The 16,557-nt window shown below is 49.2% G+C and overlaps 1 protein-coding gene across 10 annotated transcripts in view; it reads left to right on the top strand.

Moving 5' to 3' along the window:
- The first annotated feature begins 3,661 nt into the window (after window positions 1-3,661).
- The window catches only part of TNRC6A (trinucleotide repeat containing adaptor 6A), a 42,955-nt gene continuing 30,059 nt past the window's right edge, over window positions 3,662-16,557 (top strand). For 3 of the 10 annotated variants that reach the window (XM_041401374.1, XM_041401379.1, XM_041401383.1), the window contains exons 1-5: window positions 3,662-3,805; window positions 4,358-4,405; window positions 6,575-6,610; window positions 12,498-12,588; window positions 14,006-14,027. In XM_041401374.1, coding sequence (XP_041257308.1) covers window positions 3,801-3,805; window positions 4,358-4,405; window positions 6,575-6,610; window positions 12,498-12,588; window positions 14,006-14,027 — 202 coding nt within the window. In that variant the 5' untranslated portion in view covers window positions 3,662-3,800. Of the gene's footprint in view, window positions 3,806-3,914; window positions 4,406-5,123; window positions 5,283-6,574; window positions 6,611-12,497; window positions 12,589-14,005; window positions 14,028-16,557 lie in introns of those variants that run through there. The other 7 variants (XM_041401372.1, XM_041401375.1, XM_041401377.1 and 4 more) reach the window with 5 other exon arrangements.

Here is a 16,557-nt window from a genome sequence, read left to right on the forward strand (position 1 = left end):
TGCTTCTTCTAGAAGAAAACATTCTTCCTGTTTGAGGATTCCTGGATTTCCCTGGTGCTTCTAGGAATTCACCAGTTTCATACGTGTCAGAACTGAGCAAAACGCTGCTTGTGAGGGTGAGAGGTGAGCTCATGAGGCTGATGCAAGGAGGAGATGACGGGGTAAGTGATGGAGGGCTGGTTCCTGCAGAGGCTTTGCTGGTGGTGCAGACCCTGCTGCAGCACTTACGTGCAGAAAGAAAGCCACTGCTGCAGCAGTCTAGTTGCTAGGAGCACGTGCATAAATAACATTAGAGAACAATCTAAAATAATAAAGCAAGCTGCAGACCTTGACTATGAATTTTATTGACAGTGGCACAATACAGTTAACAAACTGACATAACAGAAGTACATAATGAATTCATCAGCCTTCCCAACTGAGGACAGACTTAACAGCAGCCCTCCTACACCACGTGTAGTGCCTCCAAAGAGACATGAAACAGGGCTGCTGTGAATGGAACAGCGAGAGAGAGCTGAGTCACACTTCAGGAAATAATGGCTTTCAGTTACACACAATTACATGACAGTCCAAACTTTTTCACATGAAGAAAAATAAACAAGACCAGATTAACTTACAAGTTATTACAAGACACTGAGGAGCTGATTTCAAACTGCCCTTCAGGGCTGTGCCTGTTCAGCTCACAGCGATGCACTCTGCATTTTACTGAGCCTCTAAGGACAAAAATACCCTCGCTGGCTACTCTGCATTGTCAGAAATATTGCCTCTAATGCTGGAGGATCTCCTCCAGCTGAAAAGCGCTGTACTTTGCTCATGCTGGCAGAAGGACGGGATGCTGCAGCAGATCTCCAGGGATAAGGCTCGTGCTCCCAGGGCACCCGTTTGTCTCACAGAGGGATCAAACAGCATTCCTCTTCTCAGCAGCATTGGTAAGAACGGTACAGGCCAAAAACTGGGCTGGAAAATGCTGCTGCCAATGTGCAGCTGGAGCCTGGGAGAGAGCGAGAACTTCCCCATGGCAACAAAACCTTGGTTGGGAGTGCTTGTCAGCTGCAGAACCATTCACTGGGAATTCTTGTCCACTCTCAGTTTTGTGTGCTCTGACATTACCGCTCTCAATTCCAATCCATCATCAGCCCTTTGGTCTGATGTTTCTAATTTCTGTGATATTGTTACTGAAGCCTAGTGCAGTAACAGAGCGTGGCTCACTCCTCACTCGCTGTACTTGAAGTTTCTCTGTGTGTTTTGGATTAAGCCCCATGTTCACATACATCGATCTCTCACCAAGTTTGCCAGTGCTGGGGACTCTTCTATTCCCTCCCTCAACCCAACAGTCAGTGGAAGGTTTAGAGAAATATCTGTGTGATTATTTAGACATTAACTCCTTTTATCTGCCAGTTACTGATGCCCCAGGCTCACCCTGGGGGAGCTGCCCCACACAGGGATGGAAATGGATGTTATGTCCATCCGTGCCTTGTCCTGCATCACCTGGGGAACAACTGTGTTCTGCTTGATGAGACAGCGCCTGGAATTCCTGTGTGTGACCGGGATAAATAAACACTGATTCGGTGTGTGGGACCCCACTGCTCCCCGGCCTCGAGGGTGCACTGAGGTGGGGTTCAGAGGGAGGACAAGAGGACATGGCCTTAAGCTGAGACACGGCAGGCTCAGATTAGACATTAGAAATTGTATGGATGTTATGTCCATCCGTGCCTTGTCCTGCATCACCTGGGGAACAACTGTGTTCTGCTTGATGAGACAGCGCCTGGAATTCCTGTGTGTGACCGGGATAAATAAACACTGATTCGGTGTGTGGGACCCCACTGCTCCCCGGCCTCGAGGGTGTACTGAGGTGGGGTTCATCCCCTCCACCGTGCTGCAGAGGGAGGACAAGAGGACATAGCCTTAAGCTGAGACACTGCAGGCTCAGATTAAGACTTTAGAAATTGTTTTTTCACGTTTCAGCTGGTCAGGCTTTGGAAGGGGCTGCCCAGGGAGGTGGTGGAGTCCCCATCCCTGGAGTGTTTGAGAGGCATCTGATGTGGCAGTGGTGATGTCGTTTTGGGGTGCAGGGGTTGCGGTGGCAGTGCTGCTGGAAGGCTGGACTGGATGATCACAAAGGTCTCTCCCAGCCTTGATCACAGACTAAAGAGTCTCCTGAGCTGGAAGGGACCCACAGGGACATGCAGCCCAACTCCTGGCCGTGCGGAGAACACCCCAGCAACCCCACCCTGGCATCCCCTGGCCAAAGGCTCCCGGAGCTCCGGGGAGCTCGGGCTGTGCCAGCACCTCTGGGGCAGAACCTTCCCTGATCTCCAGCCTGAGCCTCCCTGGCACAGCCCAAGGGATGATTCCGTGACCCGAGACCCGGACGGGACCCGGCCCGAGGCTCCCGTGCCCCCAGCCCCGAGGAGCGGCCCGGGCCGGGCTCGGGATCCCGCTCCCTGCATGCCGGGGAGCCCCGCTCCTGGGTCCCGTTCCCCCGTTCCCGGCCCCGCTCCTGGGTCCCGTTCCCTGCCCCGTTCCCCCGCTCCTTGTCCCGTTCCCCCCATGCCGGTCCCACACTCCCCGTTCCCTGCCCCGCTCCTCCCGTTCCCGGCCCCGTTCCCGACCCCGTTCCCGGCCCCGCTCCCCCGTTCCCGGTTCTGTTCGCCCCGTTCCCGGCCCCGCTCCCCCCGTCCCGGTCTCGCTCCACCGTTCCCCCGTTCCCAGCCCCGCTCCCCCGTTCCCGGCCCCGGCAGGCTCAGATTAGACATTAGAAATTGTTTTTTTCACGTTTCAGCTGGTCAGGCTTTGGAAGGGGCTGCCCAGGGAGGTGGTGGAGTCCCCATCCCTGGAGTGTTTGAGAGGCATCTGATGTGGCAGTGGTGATGTCGTTTTGGGGTGTAGGGGTTGCGGTGGCAGCGCTGCTGGAAGGCTGGACTGGATGATCACAAAGGTCTCTCCCAGCCTTGATCACAGACTAAAGAGTCTCCTGAGCTGGAAGGGACCCACAGGGACATGCAGCCCAACTCCTGGCCGTGCGGAGAACACCCCAGCAACCCCACCCTGGCATCCCCTGGCCAAAGGCTCCCGGAGCTCCCGGGAGCTCGGGCTGTGCCAGCACCTCTGGGGCAGAACCTTCCCTGATCTCCAGCCTGAGCCTCCCTGGCACAGCCCAAGGGATGATTCCGTGACCCGAGACTCGGACGGGACCCGGCCCGAGGCTCCCGTGCCCCCAGCCCCGAGGAGCGGCCCGGGCCGGGCTCGGGATCCCGCTCCCTGCATGCCGGGGAGCCCCGCTCCTGGGTCCCGTTCCCCCGTTCCCGGCCCCGCTCCTGGGTCCCGTTCCCCCGTTCCCGGCCCCGCTCCTGGGTCCCGTTCCCTGCCCCGTTCCCCCGCTCCTTGTCCCGTTCCCCCCATGCCGGTCCCACTCTCCCCGTTCCCTGCCCCGCTCCTCCCGTTCCCGGCCCCGTTCCCGACCCCGTTCCCGGCCCCGCTCCCCCGTTCCCGGTTCTGTTCGCCCCGTTCCCGGCCCCGCTCCCCCCGTCCCGGTCTCGCTCCACCGTTCCCCCGTTCCCAGCCCCGCTCCCCCGTTCCCGGCCCCGCTCCCCCCGTGCCGGCGCCCCGGAAGCGCGGCCGGGGCGGGTTCGCTTCCTGCGCGCGGGGCGGGCGGGCGGCGGCGGCAGGAAATGGCGGCGGAGCTGCGGCTGCAGCTGCCGGGCCCTCCCGCTCCGCAGCGCCGGGCTCAGCCCGCCTAGAGCCGCCGGCCGCGCCGGGCCCGCGCCGCAGCCTCCGGGACGGACTCCGAGCACTTTACATACATGAGGTACCGGGGCGGGCGGGCGGCGCCGCGCCGCGTCCCGTTCCCCCCGCCCCGGGCCGAGCCGTGCCCTCCCCAGCTCGGAGTTCGCTCTGCGGGGCCGGCAGCGCCCGGGGCCGCCGGTGCGGCACGGAGCGTCCCGGTGCGGCACGGAGCGCCCCGGTGCCGCGCTCGAGGCGCGCCGGCACCGCGCTGGCGGCCGAAGTGATGCAGCAGAATCGTTTTCCTTGAAGTCCTTGAGGCGGTGAAGTGCAGGCAGGGCGCGGGGTGGGTGTGGGGCTCCGGGGCGCGGGCGGGCCGGCAGCTCCGGGGACACGACACGGATGCTCCGGGGACACGGATGCTCCGGGGACACGGATGCTCCGGGACACACCGGCGCTGTCCGGCACCGGCAGGTGTGCCCGCTCCCCTCGGCCGCCCTGGGGACGCCCGTCCGTGCTCGCCCCATCCCTCCTGACCGACCCCGCCTGGAGCTCCCCGTGCATCCTGACCCGCGCCAGTTTTATTTTCCTGCTGCATTGCTGTTGACATGGAAACCAATACCACTTTCTGTTGCAGAGAATTGGAAGCTAAAGCTACCAAAGAAGTCGAAAGAAAACTAAGCAGGTAAGAGACTCATTTAAATTCCCTCCCACAATTTGGATGGAAAGGTGGCCTAGGGCTAGGAGTAGTTGTGGGCTTTATCGGGAGCTTTAATCTCTTGTTAATTGTAAGGAATAAAAAAAAAAAAAAACCTCTGAATTTGAAAACGTTCTCTGTAGCATAGGGAAATGTCTGCAAGTTTAGTTAATTCTGTAGACTAAACACCTTTTTAGCTGTTTTTTTTGTTTAACAACTTCAGATGTTTAATACAGTTTCTTTAACAGGGGAAGTTTTTGAAGAGAAAAATAACTTTTCTGCACTAAGTTGTAGTACCTAGCAATAACTGAAAAATGAGTGAAGGGTTTGGGGTTCTTTCATACACTTCAGCCAAATATTGTTTGGAGGCAAGACAGTTGTGGCAAGAACTGGAATAAAGTCCGTGTTGCCATGTAACCACTGGCTGTGCCTCTTTAGCCATGAAGAGTTAGCTGGTGAATTTCCTGTTTACGTGCAGTTTTTAGAATGAGAACTTAACAGAATGGGCTGGGGAGTTAACTCCTTAGCTCAGGAGTTCAGAGTCACGTTGAAGGAAGAATTCTGTGCCGTAAGGTGTATCACTTTAGTATTTAAGTAGTTGTTTCTTCTGGTTTTGGTCAGGTGACTTTCTCACAAGTACCTGCTCTGTGGGTTACATTCTCTGCTTTCAACTTCTGTCCTACTTCCTTTTGGGGTTCTTTTTCAGTTAGACCTTTAAAGGCCTTTTGCTAGTGATCTGTTAAAGGGGTTTCCACTGGGGCCATCTGAGATGTGCCCGAACCCTGAGTACAGCTGGGAGACCCTCAGGTTTGGTGCTCTGCTTTCTTCCTCCTTTCCTGTGCCCGAGCAGTCTCCAGCTTCCAGGGTGAGCTGCGGTTGGACTGTGAAAACTGAAAACTGCTTTGCTTCCTTTTGTTTTTTTGGTAATGCACTTAACGGTGAATGGTTTTTCCCACGTTGTTGTTGAAATACAGGGAATAATTGGGAACCTCTGAGGTACCTTTGGCACGTTGCTGTTAACCCATCAGCGTCCAGGCTGCCGTGCCAGAAGTGATTTCAGAACTGTGTTATTCAGAGTGACAGAGTGCTGAGTTCAGAGCACTACTTGGTGCCAGTCGTAGTAAGTCAGGAGATCTTCACATTTTTATGACCTTAGCAGAGATCTTGTCGTGCTGGCAGGCAGTGCTGAGAGTGAGAGGAAGTGAAAGAAAACGACAGCACTTCCAAAATTCGGTGCTTGGAGAGTAAATTCTGCTGTGGAACTGGTCCCCATGTCTCTCTGACACAGAGGAGTGTGTTTTACTCATTTAAAAGATTCAGAACTGGTTTGAAGTTCACATTAATGCCCTGGCTGGTTTATGTTTAGCCAGGGAGCTCTTGTTGTGTGAGCACACAGCTGATAAACCGTGGCATGCCTGCGCTGGATAGACCTGATTAATTGTTTTACTGGGGTAGAGCTCAGCAGATAGCCCTCGTTCTTCCCCCAGTGTCATTATTTACAGGCTTATTAAATTTGCAGTGACCTTGTCGAACTGTAAAAGAGCAAATATCCTTTCCTGGAAGGTACACAGACCTGTGCTAGAGTTTATGTTAATCTCAGATTTCACAGTGTGGATGTAGACTGTGAACTCCACGGGATGTTGGCTTTGTTTTGTGTGTATGTTCTGAAGTCACTTCTGGAGTTTATGCTTATAAATTAATGGGTGGCAAATACACTTTTTAATCTTACTGGGAATATTGGCCTAGACTGTGATAGGAAAAGTATTGCAGCTTTCAGTGCAGCTTGCTTATCCCGTTGGGGTGATTCCTGTTTTACACTCAGGGTTAGCATTTGGCTTGTCTGGCCTTTTGGAAAAGAATCCTCATTTGGTCTGTGTTCTCTCTAAAATTCATACTTGCCTGGTGCTGTGCAAATATTCCTGGCCTCAAAAATAAGCTTAGTGCATGACTTGCAGCAGTGATTGACATAAATCCATCCACACTCTGTTGTGGCATCACGTTACAAATTAAATGTCACCTGATCAGCCACAACAAGAGCTGTCTGCTGCTAACTGGGGAAATCTAAGAGTTAAACTTGGTTAAGATCAGGACTGCTAAAAATCACCATTTAGTTCTTCTGATTTAAGCAATAACTTTTCAATTCTGTTTGGTAAACAGGGCTTTCCTGCCTCATTTATGTGGAACTGAGAGAAGGTAAATATCTGAAATACGTTGACAATCATGTTCCCAAACCCAGGGGTTTGGCTGTTGCTTCACAAGCATGCAAACCATGGGGCAGAGTCTCCATTGCTTCCATTCCCCTGTGGTTCTGCCCACCTTGGTTGCAGACTGGCCATGTTTTGGGAGAGCAAGCTTCTCACCTCTAGCTTTCATCCATGTGCTCTGTAAAGTTATTGCTGTGCAATTGATTTTTACGCTTTCATGTAATAATAACTGCCATATTTCTGTGATATTTTTCTTATCTGCTGCACGGAAAGCACAGAGCTGGCCCAGTGATAGAGACACATAAACCAGGGAGAAATGTAGTTGTTTCTGTTGATGAGTAAGCATTTGATTTTCTGTTGGTTTTCTGGGGGTCTTTTTCCTGACAAACTTCTTATGGAGAGATGTCTGCTGTGAGATGGGAAGAGTTCATTGCAGAGAAAACACTCTGTTCACGCTTTCAGGGTCTCTGCAGACACCTGGGTAAAATGACACCCCCCTTCCTGCTCCACAGGCACCTTTGGAGGCTGTGCAGGGCTGCCAGGTGGTCCCCGAGGGTCCCTTTGGTGTGTGGGGGTCGCAGCAGCCCCTGTGCAGGCCGTGCTGCCTCTGCAGCAGCAGCAGCACTGCAGCAGCCTGGAGCAGTGCTGCTGCTGGGCTCGAGCAGCTGATTGTGGAGGAGCAGTTTAATCTGCCTTCCTGGTTCCTGTTTGTCACAGGAAGATAGGGATTGTTTATGGCTGCTGCTGGACTCTCGTGTAGTTGGAAGATAAACTCCTTGGGAAAGAGGTCTGTCCTTCATCTGCTTGTGCAGCAAGGAGCATCTTGGGTGAAACTCGAGGGCAGAACCAGCACAAATATTCCAGAATTGTGGTCCATTTGTAGTCCTTGTGTTAGGGAGCATCCTTCTGTTCTGTGTTAGGGCAGTGGGGAAGCTGGGTGGATTCCAGGTGATGGGCAGTGCCAGACGTGGCAGGTAGAATTCTGCCCCTTCTCTTTTAGGGTGGAAATTTAACCACCTGAGGTATTTAAAAGCAAAAAAAAAGAAAGTAGCCGATACACATTTTCTAATTAATTATTCCTTGAAGTATTTTTTTCCAGTTTTTAGCTTGGCAGCACCTCTCCTCTCTGTTAATAGCTGGGAAGAACACACACACACACACGTCTGGAAATGAGTGGGTTTGTTTTGTTCTCACTGCCTGAGGCTCTCCGTGCTCCCAGGAACACGCTGGGTGGGTTCAGGTGCCAGAGCCTTTCCATCTGAGGCACTGGCAGGGTTTGTTTGGATTATTTTGTTAACTTCAAAGTACTCACGTCTGTTTCATAAACTCCGAGTGCTCCTTTGGTGTAGTGTGCTCTTTTGTGGATGGCACTGATGAAGAAATCCCATTTTAATCAAAATATGCATTTTATAATTGGCTTTTGTAGAATGCTGGTGAGTAGGAAAGCTAGCTGTTGGTTTTTACAGAACCCCCTGAAATCATGTTCGGTGGCAATTTTATGTAATTGTGTCAAAAAACTGAAAGATGAGGGAACTGGTAGGTCAGAATACAGAAGATTTATCAGTCTCAGCAGCATTTGAAAGTCTGTGTAGAAGATCAGCTGTAAGTTGAGCACGTGGTGCTGTCTTTGCAGACTTGTTAAAGGTCTTTCAATCCCTGGTACTTACCTGTAGCTCCCTGGCAGTGCTCCACCTGTGGCACTGCAAGTTAATTTATAACTAGAAGAAGAGCAAATGGTAGAAAGGATTTTTTTTTTTAAATTAATATGTCCATCACTGGAAATTTTATGTTGGTTTCAGAAGCTGCTGTGTATAATAACTTCTTATTCTTCCTTGTGTGCTTGCTCCATACCTCTGTTCATCCCTCCAGTGATGGGAGCTCACCATTCTTGCAACCATCATTTCCTCAGTGTGGTGATAGAATTTAGATTTTATTGTGGCAAAACATGTTGCACTTTGATAAATTGTAACAGCAAAGATAGCAAAGCTGCACAAACATTAATTACTGCATCCTCAGCCTGTCTGCCTGGGGAAATAGGGGTGAACTTGATTTTGCTCTTCTGCAACGCAAAAATAAAGGTTAACCATGTCTGTTTCAGCCCAGGTATTTTTACAATGCTAAGCTGGAGCTTTAGAAATTAAAGATTAATAGTACCATTTTTTTTCAAGAAGTAAAGTAATAAGTGAAGCATGTTTTGATACAAATATTACCTGAAATGTTTGCAGTTAGAGCATGACAGCTTTTTCCACTTCAGAAGCCAAATAACAAATCAGGCCATACAAAAATAAAATGCCTTGTGCTGTCTTGATAACCTGTTTTAAGAGACTAAAAAGTTGGTTTTGTTTCTTTTGGGTTTTTTTAATAGCTTAATTGAGGAAAGCATTTTAGTAGTTTGTTGGGTTTTTTCCCCCTGTATACAAAGAAGGATTGTGCTGGGGTACACAATTGGAACAAAAATTTTCTGTTAAATAAATAACGGTAAATATTTATCTGACCCTCGGTCTGCTTAAATTTATGCAGATAACAGCAGCGTCTCCTTGCCCATCTTCAGAGCCATTAAATGTGCAGTCTCTCCTGAGATCAAGATCCATTTTCATTTTGCCTCACTTGAAAATAAAGCACCTTTCAAGTTAAGCTGTTGAAACCGGAGGCCTTTGTTCTGTCTCCGATGTGGATTTCCTCTGGCCGGGGTGTTTTATTTTCACTTGATCTAAATTGAAAAATATGGTTTGCATTTCTGCTGAGGCCATTTAACCTTGAGCGAGCTAATCCCGTTACACAGGAGGGGAAGGACGTTGGGTGTGTGATGGGAATCAGAGTCCTGGTTGTGCATTCCCCTTTTTTCAGCCAGGTGCTTTGATGAGGGCTGGGTGTGTGATGGGGAATCAGAGTCCTGGTTGTGCATTCCCCTTTTCCTCAGCTGGGTGCTCTGCTGAGGGCTGGGTGTGTGATGGAGAATCAGAGTCCTGGTTGTGCATTCCCCTTTTCCTGAGCTGGGGGTGTGATGGGAATGAGAGTCCTGGTTGTGCATCCCCCTTTTCCTCAGCTGGGTGCTCTGCTGAGGGCTGGGTGTGTGATGGAGAATCAGAGTCCTGGTTGGGCATTCCCCTTTTCCTGAGCTGGGGGTGTGATGGGAATGAGAGTCCTGGTTGTGCATTCCCCTTTTCCTGAGCTGGGTGTGTGATGGGAATGAGAGTCCTGGTTGTGCATTCCCCTTTTCCTCAGCTGGGTGTGTGATGGGGAATCAGAGTCCTGGTTGTGCATTCCCCCTTTTTTCAGCCAGGTGCTCTGGTGAGGGCTGGGTGTGTGATGGGGAATCAGAGTCCTGGTTGTGCATTCCCCTTTTCCTCAGCCAGCACACCGACCAGCGTGCTGCTGCAGGCTCTGAGGCCACTCCAGCTCGGGGGATCAGGTCTGCCAGGGGTGGGGGAAAGCCCAGCAGAGGAACCTGCTGATTTTCTGGCTTCGTGCTGTTGGCACGAGCCCGGATTCCTGCTGGGTGTCCCCAGGAGCAGGGAGCTGTGGGTCCGGGTGATGGATGGAGCAGCGTCAGAAGTGGAGCTTGTTGTGTGTTCCAGCAGAGGCTGGAGCCACAGGCATCAGTCCCATCACTTGCTGGCTGTGAGAGAGCCCAGCATTTGTGTGCTGGAAGAATAAAGGAGACTCGTGCTTCCAGCTGTCAGAAATGGAAATCCAGCTGTCCTGCACAGACTCTGGTGACTTAAGAGGCAAATGTGAATTTTTCTCTCAGGTTTAAGTTTGTGTGTGAGGATGGTGAATAGGCCTGTCTCACCTAAGGGTTAAGTTTTTAGGGAGGGGCAGGGACAGGAGGGGCTTTGCTGTTGCTGCTTAGTGGTACCAGTTGGGTTAGTTTTGCTCTGAGATTTGATGTTGTAATGATAGTTAATACTCTTAAAAACTTACAATGAACTATAGGTGGATGGTTTTCATCTAGAGTTCTGATCCTAATCATAGAGGGAGTTTATGTCTCCTAAGTTTGCTTTGTAATCTAAAATCTGTTTGTCTTGAAAAGATAAAATTTGAATTAACACAGTGTCAGAATTTAGGAGCTCTGTTGTTCCTCTATGACAAAAACCCAGTGATGCTGTGGTAGAATATTCCAGAGATATTGGTATGTTAGTTGTTAGCATCTGTATTCCCAAAGTGAAATGTAATAGTGTTGATTTAACTGTAGCAGGATTGATGAGGGTTTTTATTTTTTTTTCCTGTGAAAATACTACTTTGCATTCTGCTTGCTGTTGAATGTGCTACAGCTTTCTTCTAAAAGCAGAATGATTTTTCAGTTAACGCAGTTTTGGCGTGTGACAGACTGAAATTTGTCACAGCAAACAAGTGCTGCTGGGGTTGTTGGAGATGCTGTAAGTCTGCAGGCCCAGCCCAGCACGGAGTTCCCAAAGCAGAGGCCCTGCTCTGAGTGGAAGGAGCTGTGCATCTCCGGGAGCTCTTTCCTCTGTGCTGTTCTCCAGTTCGGATTCCTGGTGAAACGGGCACTGTCCCACATGAAGCCCAGCTGAGGGTCAGGATCAGCAGCATCCCTGGGGCTCCACAGCTCAGGGGGTGCCAGCGAGGGGCAGAACTGACTCAGGTGTCACCTTTGTAGTGCACGGATGTCACTGCAGGTTAAGCATTGCCTCGGATTGCACAGGGACCAGGGATTGCCCTGATGGAACTGGCCAGCTGGACTTGTTTCTCTAGTTAGCTCTGACCCCTTAGTTGTCCATGAAATCATTTTTGAGACCTAATTGTGAATGCCAGGTGGCTTTCGCAGTGAGACCGTCCTCGGTGGATCTTGCAGGCAGCTGATGGAGCTGTGATAAAATGCAAAATAGCCACATTGTGTTTGAAGGCTTGTGATTGCTCTGGCAGTGAGCAGGGGCCCTCAGAAATAACACTCCTGGCTAATTATTTTGCATACCTTAGCACATCAGAAGCCCTTCTTTCTTAAAAGAAGTAACTGATGCTTGCTTTCTGTTATTAGAAAATCTTAAAAGCCAGAATTTGGTCAGTGGAAGCTGATGCCTGCACTGCCTCGAAAGGGACTAGAGCTGAGTTAAAAGTAGAATTAACTGGTTGTTTATATATCTAGAAAAGTAATGAAAGTTTTAGTACCTGTGGACTATCTTGTGGTCTAATACATTCCATTTGCATTGCTTCTGACAGACTATCCAAAACTGGAGGTTTATGGGTGCTTTGGGGCTAAAACAGAGCCAGCTCAGTGTTTCCAGGCAGACACAAACCTTGCAGCCACTGCTCCATACTGACATTCAGTTCTTTTTCTCCAGAAAGCTTTGGAAGCGTGTTTTTGGGCAGCCCTGCTGGGCAGTGCTGCTCCTGCTCAGCTTTGAGCACAAATGGGTGTCGCTAGTGGCCGTTCCAGGTTTTGGGTTCACTTTTGGTGCTTGCAGTTTTGTTTGTGGCTGGGGCAGCTCTGGCACGGCCCTGCTGTGCCCTCTGTGCCCTCTGTGCCCACGCTGGGCTCCTGGCAGCGGGGCACACGCACAGCCTGGGGGGCTTGGGCTGCCTGCAGGAGCCCCCCGGGCTGGCATGTGCCAGAGCTCAGTCACAGCAGCTCAGCAGAGGTTAAATAACATCTGAATTTGCCAGCTTTTGAACCAAATTCGAGTGTAAGTCTTTGGAAGAAAGAGCTCCTTACGTGTAGCTTGCCACCACTTCTGCACTTGCAGTCCTGTCACTGGTGGCTTGCCCTGACAGTGACAGTCCCTGTAGAAACAGGATCCAATTAGAGGCAAAATTCCCCAGTTCCTCTATGTCACTGTGAAATAATTGTTCTAAAATGAATCTAAGTGTGTACAGATTGTATTTTGGGAGAGTTAATTACAAACTGTGTGGTTCAGGGATTTAGTGCAAGAAGAGGAAGAACAGTTGATGGAAGAAAGGAAAAAGAGAAAAGAAGACAAGAAGAAGAAGGAAGCTGCTCAAAAAAAGGTATGTGGAGCACTGAGAATAAGCCCCTGTGCTTGGAGCTGTCTTATTTCATCACTAGTAAAAACTAGTGTTTTCTTATTAATGTAGTGGTTTAAATTTAGCTGTACTGTCAGTTATTTAGAGGTAACTGACATACTGAACACTGTAATTGGCTCTGTGTAGTTTCTTAGAAAGCTAAATTTTCATCTGGGATGACCCTTCTTTTTCCTGATGGTCAGTTGAGGCAGTCTCAGGTTTGAAGCACCTCAGTGTTAGTGTATTTACTAGCAGAATAAGAAAGTGCCATTTTAAGGCAGTGGCTTTCAGCTGCATCCTTATTTTAATGTATCTTCTTATTGTTCAGTATGGAAACATGCTATGAGAGAATTTATGATAGGGAATAAAATTTCATAAAAAATAAAATATTGACAGCAAAGATGTTTAGGAGTGGAAATGTCACAGAAATGCTTGTAAATACTTCAGAGTCCCTGTTTACTGACAAGATCCTCATCATGGCCATTGATTCTAAATATTGACCCTGAGCTTGAGAGGAGCAGTTTTTAAACATGTCCATTTCAGAGGAGCAGAGTGAGCCTGCTCAGCAGTTCTGGTTGCACTGCCTGATGCTGGCTGTGGCTCCAGGAGCAGACTGGTTTGGTTTCCAGCCACAGCCTTGCCAGCAAAACCTCCCAAGCCCTGATGGGGTCTGCAAGAGCCCAGCCTGAACTCGTTCATTGTGCTCTCTTGGGCACCAGCACCTGGGCACAGAGGGCAGCCAGGAGCCCACCAGGATCTCTTCAGGTGCTGTAGGTCATCAGAAACAGCAAAAAGTGTTCTGAAAAGTTCTGAGTTCTCATTCTCCATCCGTGGGCCAGAGCCAGGCTGAGGAGCTGGGTCACAGCTGGGCAGGGGCAGAGTACAAACTCTGCAGAGTGTGCACAGGCAGTGCACAGGCCAGGCATTTTATCCTGTGATAAACTTTTATTCAAATGGATCTCTCATCTGGGCCATGTTGCAGGTGTAACCCAGTGAATCTTGCAAACGAAAGACTTGAAGCTTTGGCATTTGCTCACTTATTCTTTTCCATTTCCCCTTCCCTGCCCTGTTCTGCAATAAAAGTGGCAGCAGCTCTTTGCTTCCAGGCACAGTTTTTAACTCACTTAAAACATCTTAATTTGCAAGTTTAATTTGGTCTGTTTCATGTAGTTATCTTTCAAATTAATTTTGTCTTCTATAACATTTAAACAGCTTTTTAAACATAAGGAATAATAGGCCTGGGTTGGTTAGAGAGAGGCTTCTGAAGTAGATAATTAAATAACTTGAAACCATTTAAAAAGAGGAAAGTCAAAAGCTAATGTTGCTTTATGAAGTGGTATGTGTACATGTGGTTTCTCTCTTATCTGCACAAATCACTGACACTTCTTTTTTCTTGTTCTAGGCCATTGAACAAAAAATCAAAGGTAAGTTACTTTACAGTTAGTTCTACTCTGTGTATTATTTCTGGGGTTTTAAATATGTTGAATCAAATGTTTCACCTGAAATCTCCTCCCAAAAGTGACAGATGGGACCCTTGAGACTTCAGCTGCACTTTTTCAAAGTGACCACAAAAGCCTAGAAGAGTATCAGCAAAGGGTTTATCCAGGGATTGGAGTGCTGCTCTTCCTGGTTTCCATTCTTCCTTACTTACAGAGCACCAGGCATAGACATAATACCTGAAGTTCCTTCCTTGCTTTTTCTCTTCCCCTTTCTTGCTCTATTTGAAAAGTGAACCAACACTTCAGAAAACTGTGTATGGAATGGACCTGTTTGAAGCTTAATTGACACATATTCTAAGTGCAGCTGGGATTGGGAACACGTGATGGACAAGTAATGAACGTGTCCAGTTTTAACTGCTGCCTGTGGAGGGCTCACCCTGCAGAGTGACCAGGATGCTGGTACCCAAAAGCTGTCATGTCAGTGCTCGTGGCAGGTGGGAGCACTGTGGTTTTCTGGCTGTCTGTGGGCTTTGTATGGATCTCCATCCCAGCCACCTTCCACAAAGGGGAAAAAGATTCTTTTCACTTTCTCTTGAGTTGTGCTCCTCAGCTGTTCTTTGGGAAGTGCACAGTAGCTGCTGAGGTGGCCGTGAGGAGTGCTTGCTGAAGCCCTGTTTTTTCTGGGAACACTGGTTTAATTTAACACTTCTGGGGCAGTGGCAGATGCTCCAGTCCTGCTTAGCAGAGATGGAATTCCTGCTGGAAAAAGCAAAAAGGGCTGGCAGAGGACACAAGAGCCATCGCCAGGGCGGTGGCTGAGGGATGACCCAGCTGGGGTGTGCCGGGAGGGGAGCAGGCACTGCCTTGCTGCTCTGCAGCACTGCTCCCAGCTCTCAGGACAGACTCAGAGCTGCTCTGGCATTTCCAGGTGTGCTCTGCTGGGTGTGCTCACATGGGAGGAGCAGCTGGATTGAGCAGGAGCGATGGGGTTTTGGTGTGGGAGGAGGGGGGGAGGCAGCGAGGGCAGCCGTGCTGCTGGGCATCTGTCCTGCCTGCTGCCAGGGAGGCTGGTGGCTTGGTTTGGAAAAAGGGATTGCTGGAGGCAGAGGGAGCTGCAGGAGGGAGTGCAGCACTGCTGGAGCCACTGGCAGTGATGGAAGCTGCTCTGTGTGTCCCACCATCCTCTGAGCTGCATCTGCCTGAGCAGGGATCCCACCCTGTGGCCACTGAAACCCACTGGGAGTTCCAGGTTTGTCTTTGGGCACAGGACAGCAATTTCAAATAAAATAAATTAAATTGAATTGCTGGAAGGCTGTTATAGTTAATAAATATTCTTCAATTGTTTTTTTAGCGTGCCCTTTTTGAAGCAGTGCATGGAATTGTGTTTGAATACAGGCTAAGGGTTGGTTTCCTTCTGTACACTCCTGCCATAAGGCTTCCAGGATAATAGACCAGATTTAAAGAACTATGAAAATGTCTGGGTTTGTTCTGAGGTGATGAAACATGTCTGACAAGACAGTGAAGAAGGAAGGTGCTGGAGTACTTTGCTGTATGACAATGAGCACTTGGTGTGCCCATTTGACCCGTGTGCTTGGGCTGCACTGGCATCACATCAGGGCCAAGGCTGCACGAGCAAATGGCTAAAAATAGCATGAACCAGGAGGGCAGGAATTCTGCCTGGGAGGCTACCCAGGGGAATGTTCACGTGGAATGAGAATGTCTTTCTTCTGAAGGACAAAGTAATTCAAATTTTTTATTATTATTTTTTTTTCTGCTTTGAGGCTTAGCATTCACTGATGGAAGTGTTAAGTTCCAACTTAATTATGGTATTATTTAAAGGGTATTTTACAAAGTTCAGCAGGAATTTAGAGTTGTCAGAGAAACATAAACTGGCAGTGCTGTAGAAGAAAAGGCATCATGAGATGCAGATACACAACTTTTTGCTACAGTTTCTATAGGAACAAAATCCAAAGCCTGTGTTGCACATGGCTCTTGCCTTGTTTCACCAGTTTTGCCTCCTTGTGTTCAGGATGCAAATTAATGTTTCATTAGTTTCCAAGTTTCCATCACGTTAATGTCTTAAATAATTTATTCTGTGCATGAGCTGAAGATAAAATACAAGTGTATAGGATCTCTAAATAATTCAGAATTATGTGCTTCTTTCAGAAAAGAAGCTGGTTAAGTGCTGGGGGTAGGAAGGGAGGGTATTTCTTGGTTTTAAGTGTAGTTTGGACAGCTCCAAACTGTTGTTTTAGCCAAGGAAGAAATTGCTGTTGTACCAGCTGAAGCAGCTCCCAGTGTTCATGTAAAATGACAAGAGCCTTCCAAGGAAGTTCGTGGAGCTGGGGCTTTTCCTGTTCAGAATTGGGAATTAAAGTAATGAGAAAGATGCTAACAACTCTGGTACCAGCAGCATTTTAATACCATAATACTGCAGTTAAAAATGCACGTGTGGCATTCCTGCAGGTTTCAGGGGCTCTGACCTGCCTGGTTTGATCCAGCTGGTGTTACTGAA

This window comes from Onychostruthus taczanowskii, unplaced genomic scaffold (assembly GCF_017590055.1).
Source record: "Onychostruthus taczanowskii isolate IOZ18803 unplaced genomic scaffold, ASM1759005v1 scaffold19, whole genome shotgun sequence".
Taxonomy (NCBI): Eukaryota; Metazoa; Chordata; class Aves; order Passeriformes; family Passeridae; genus Onychostruthus; species Onychostruthus taczanowskii.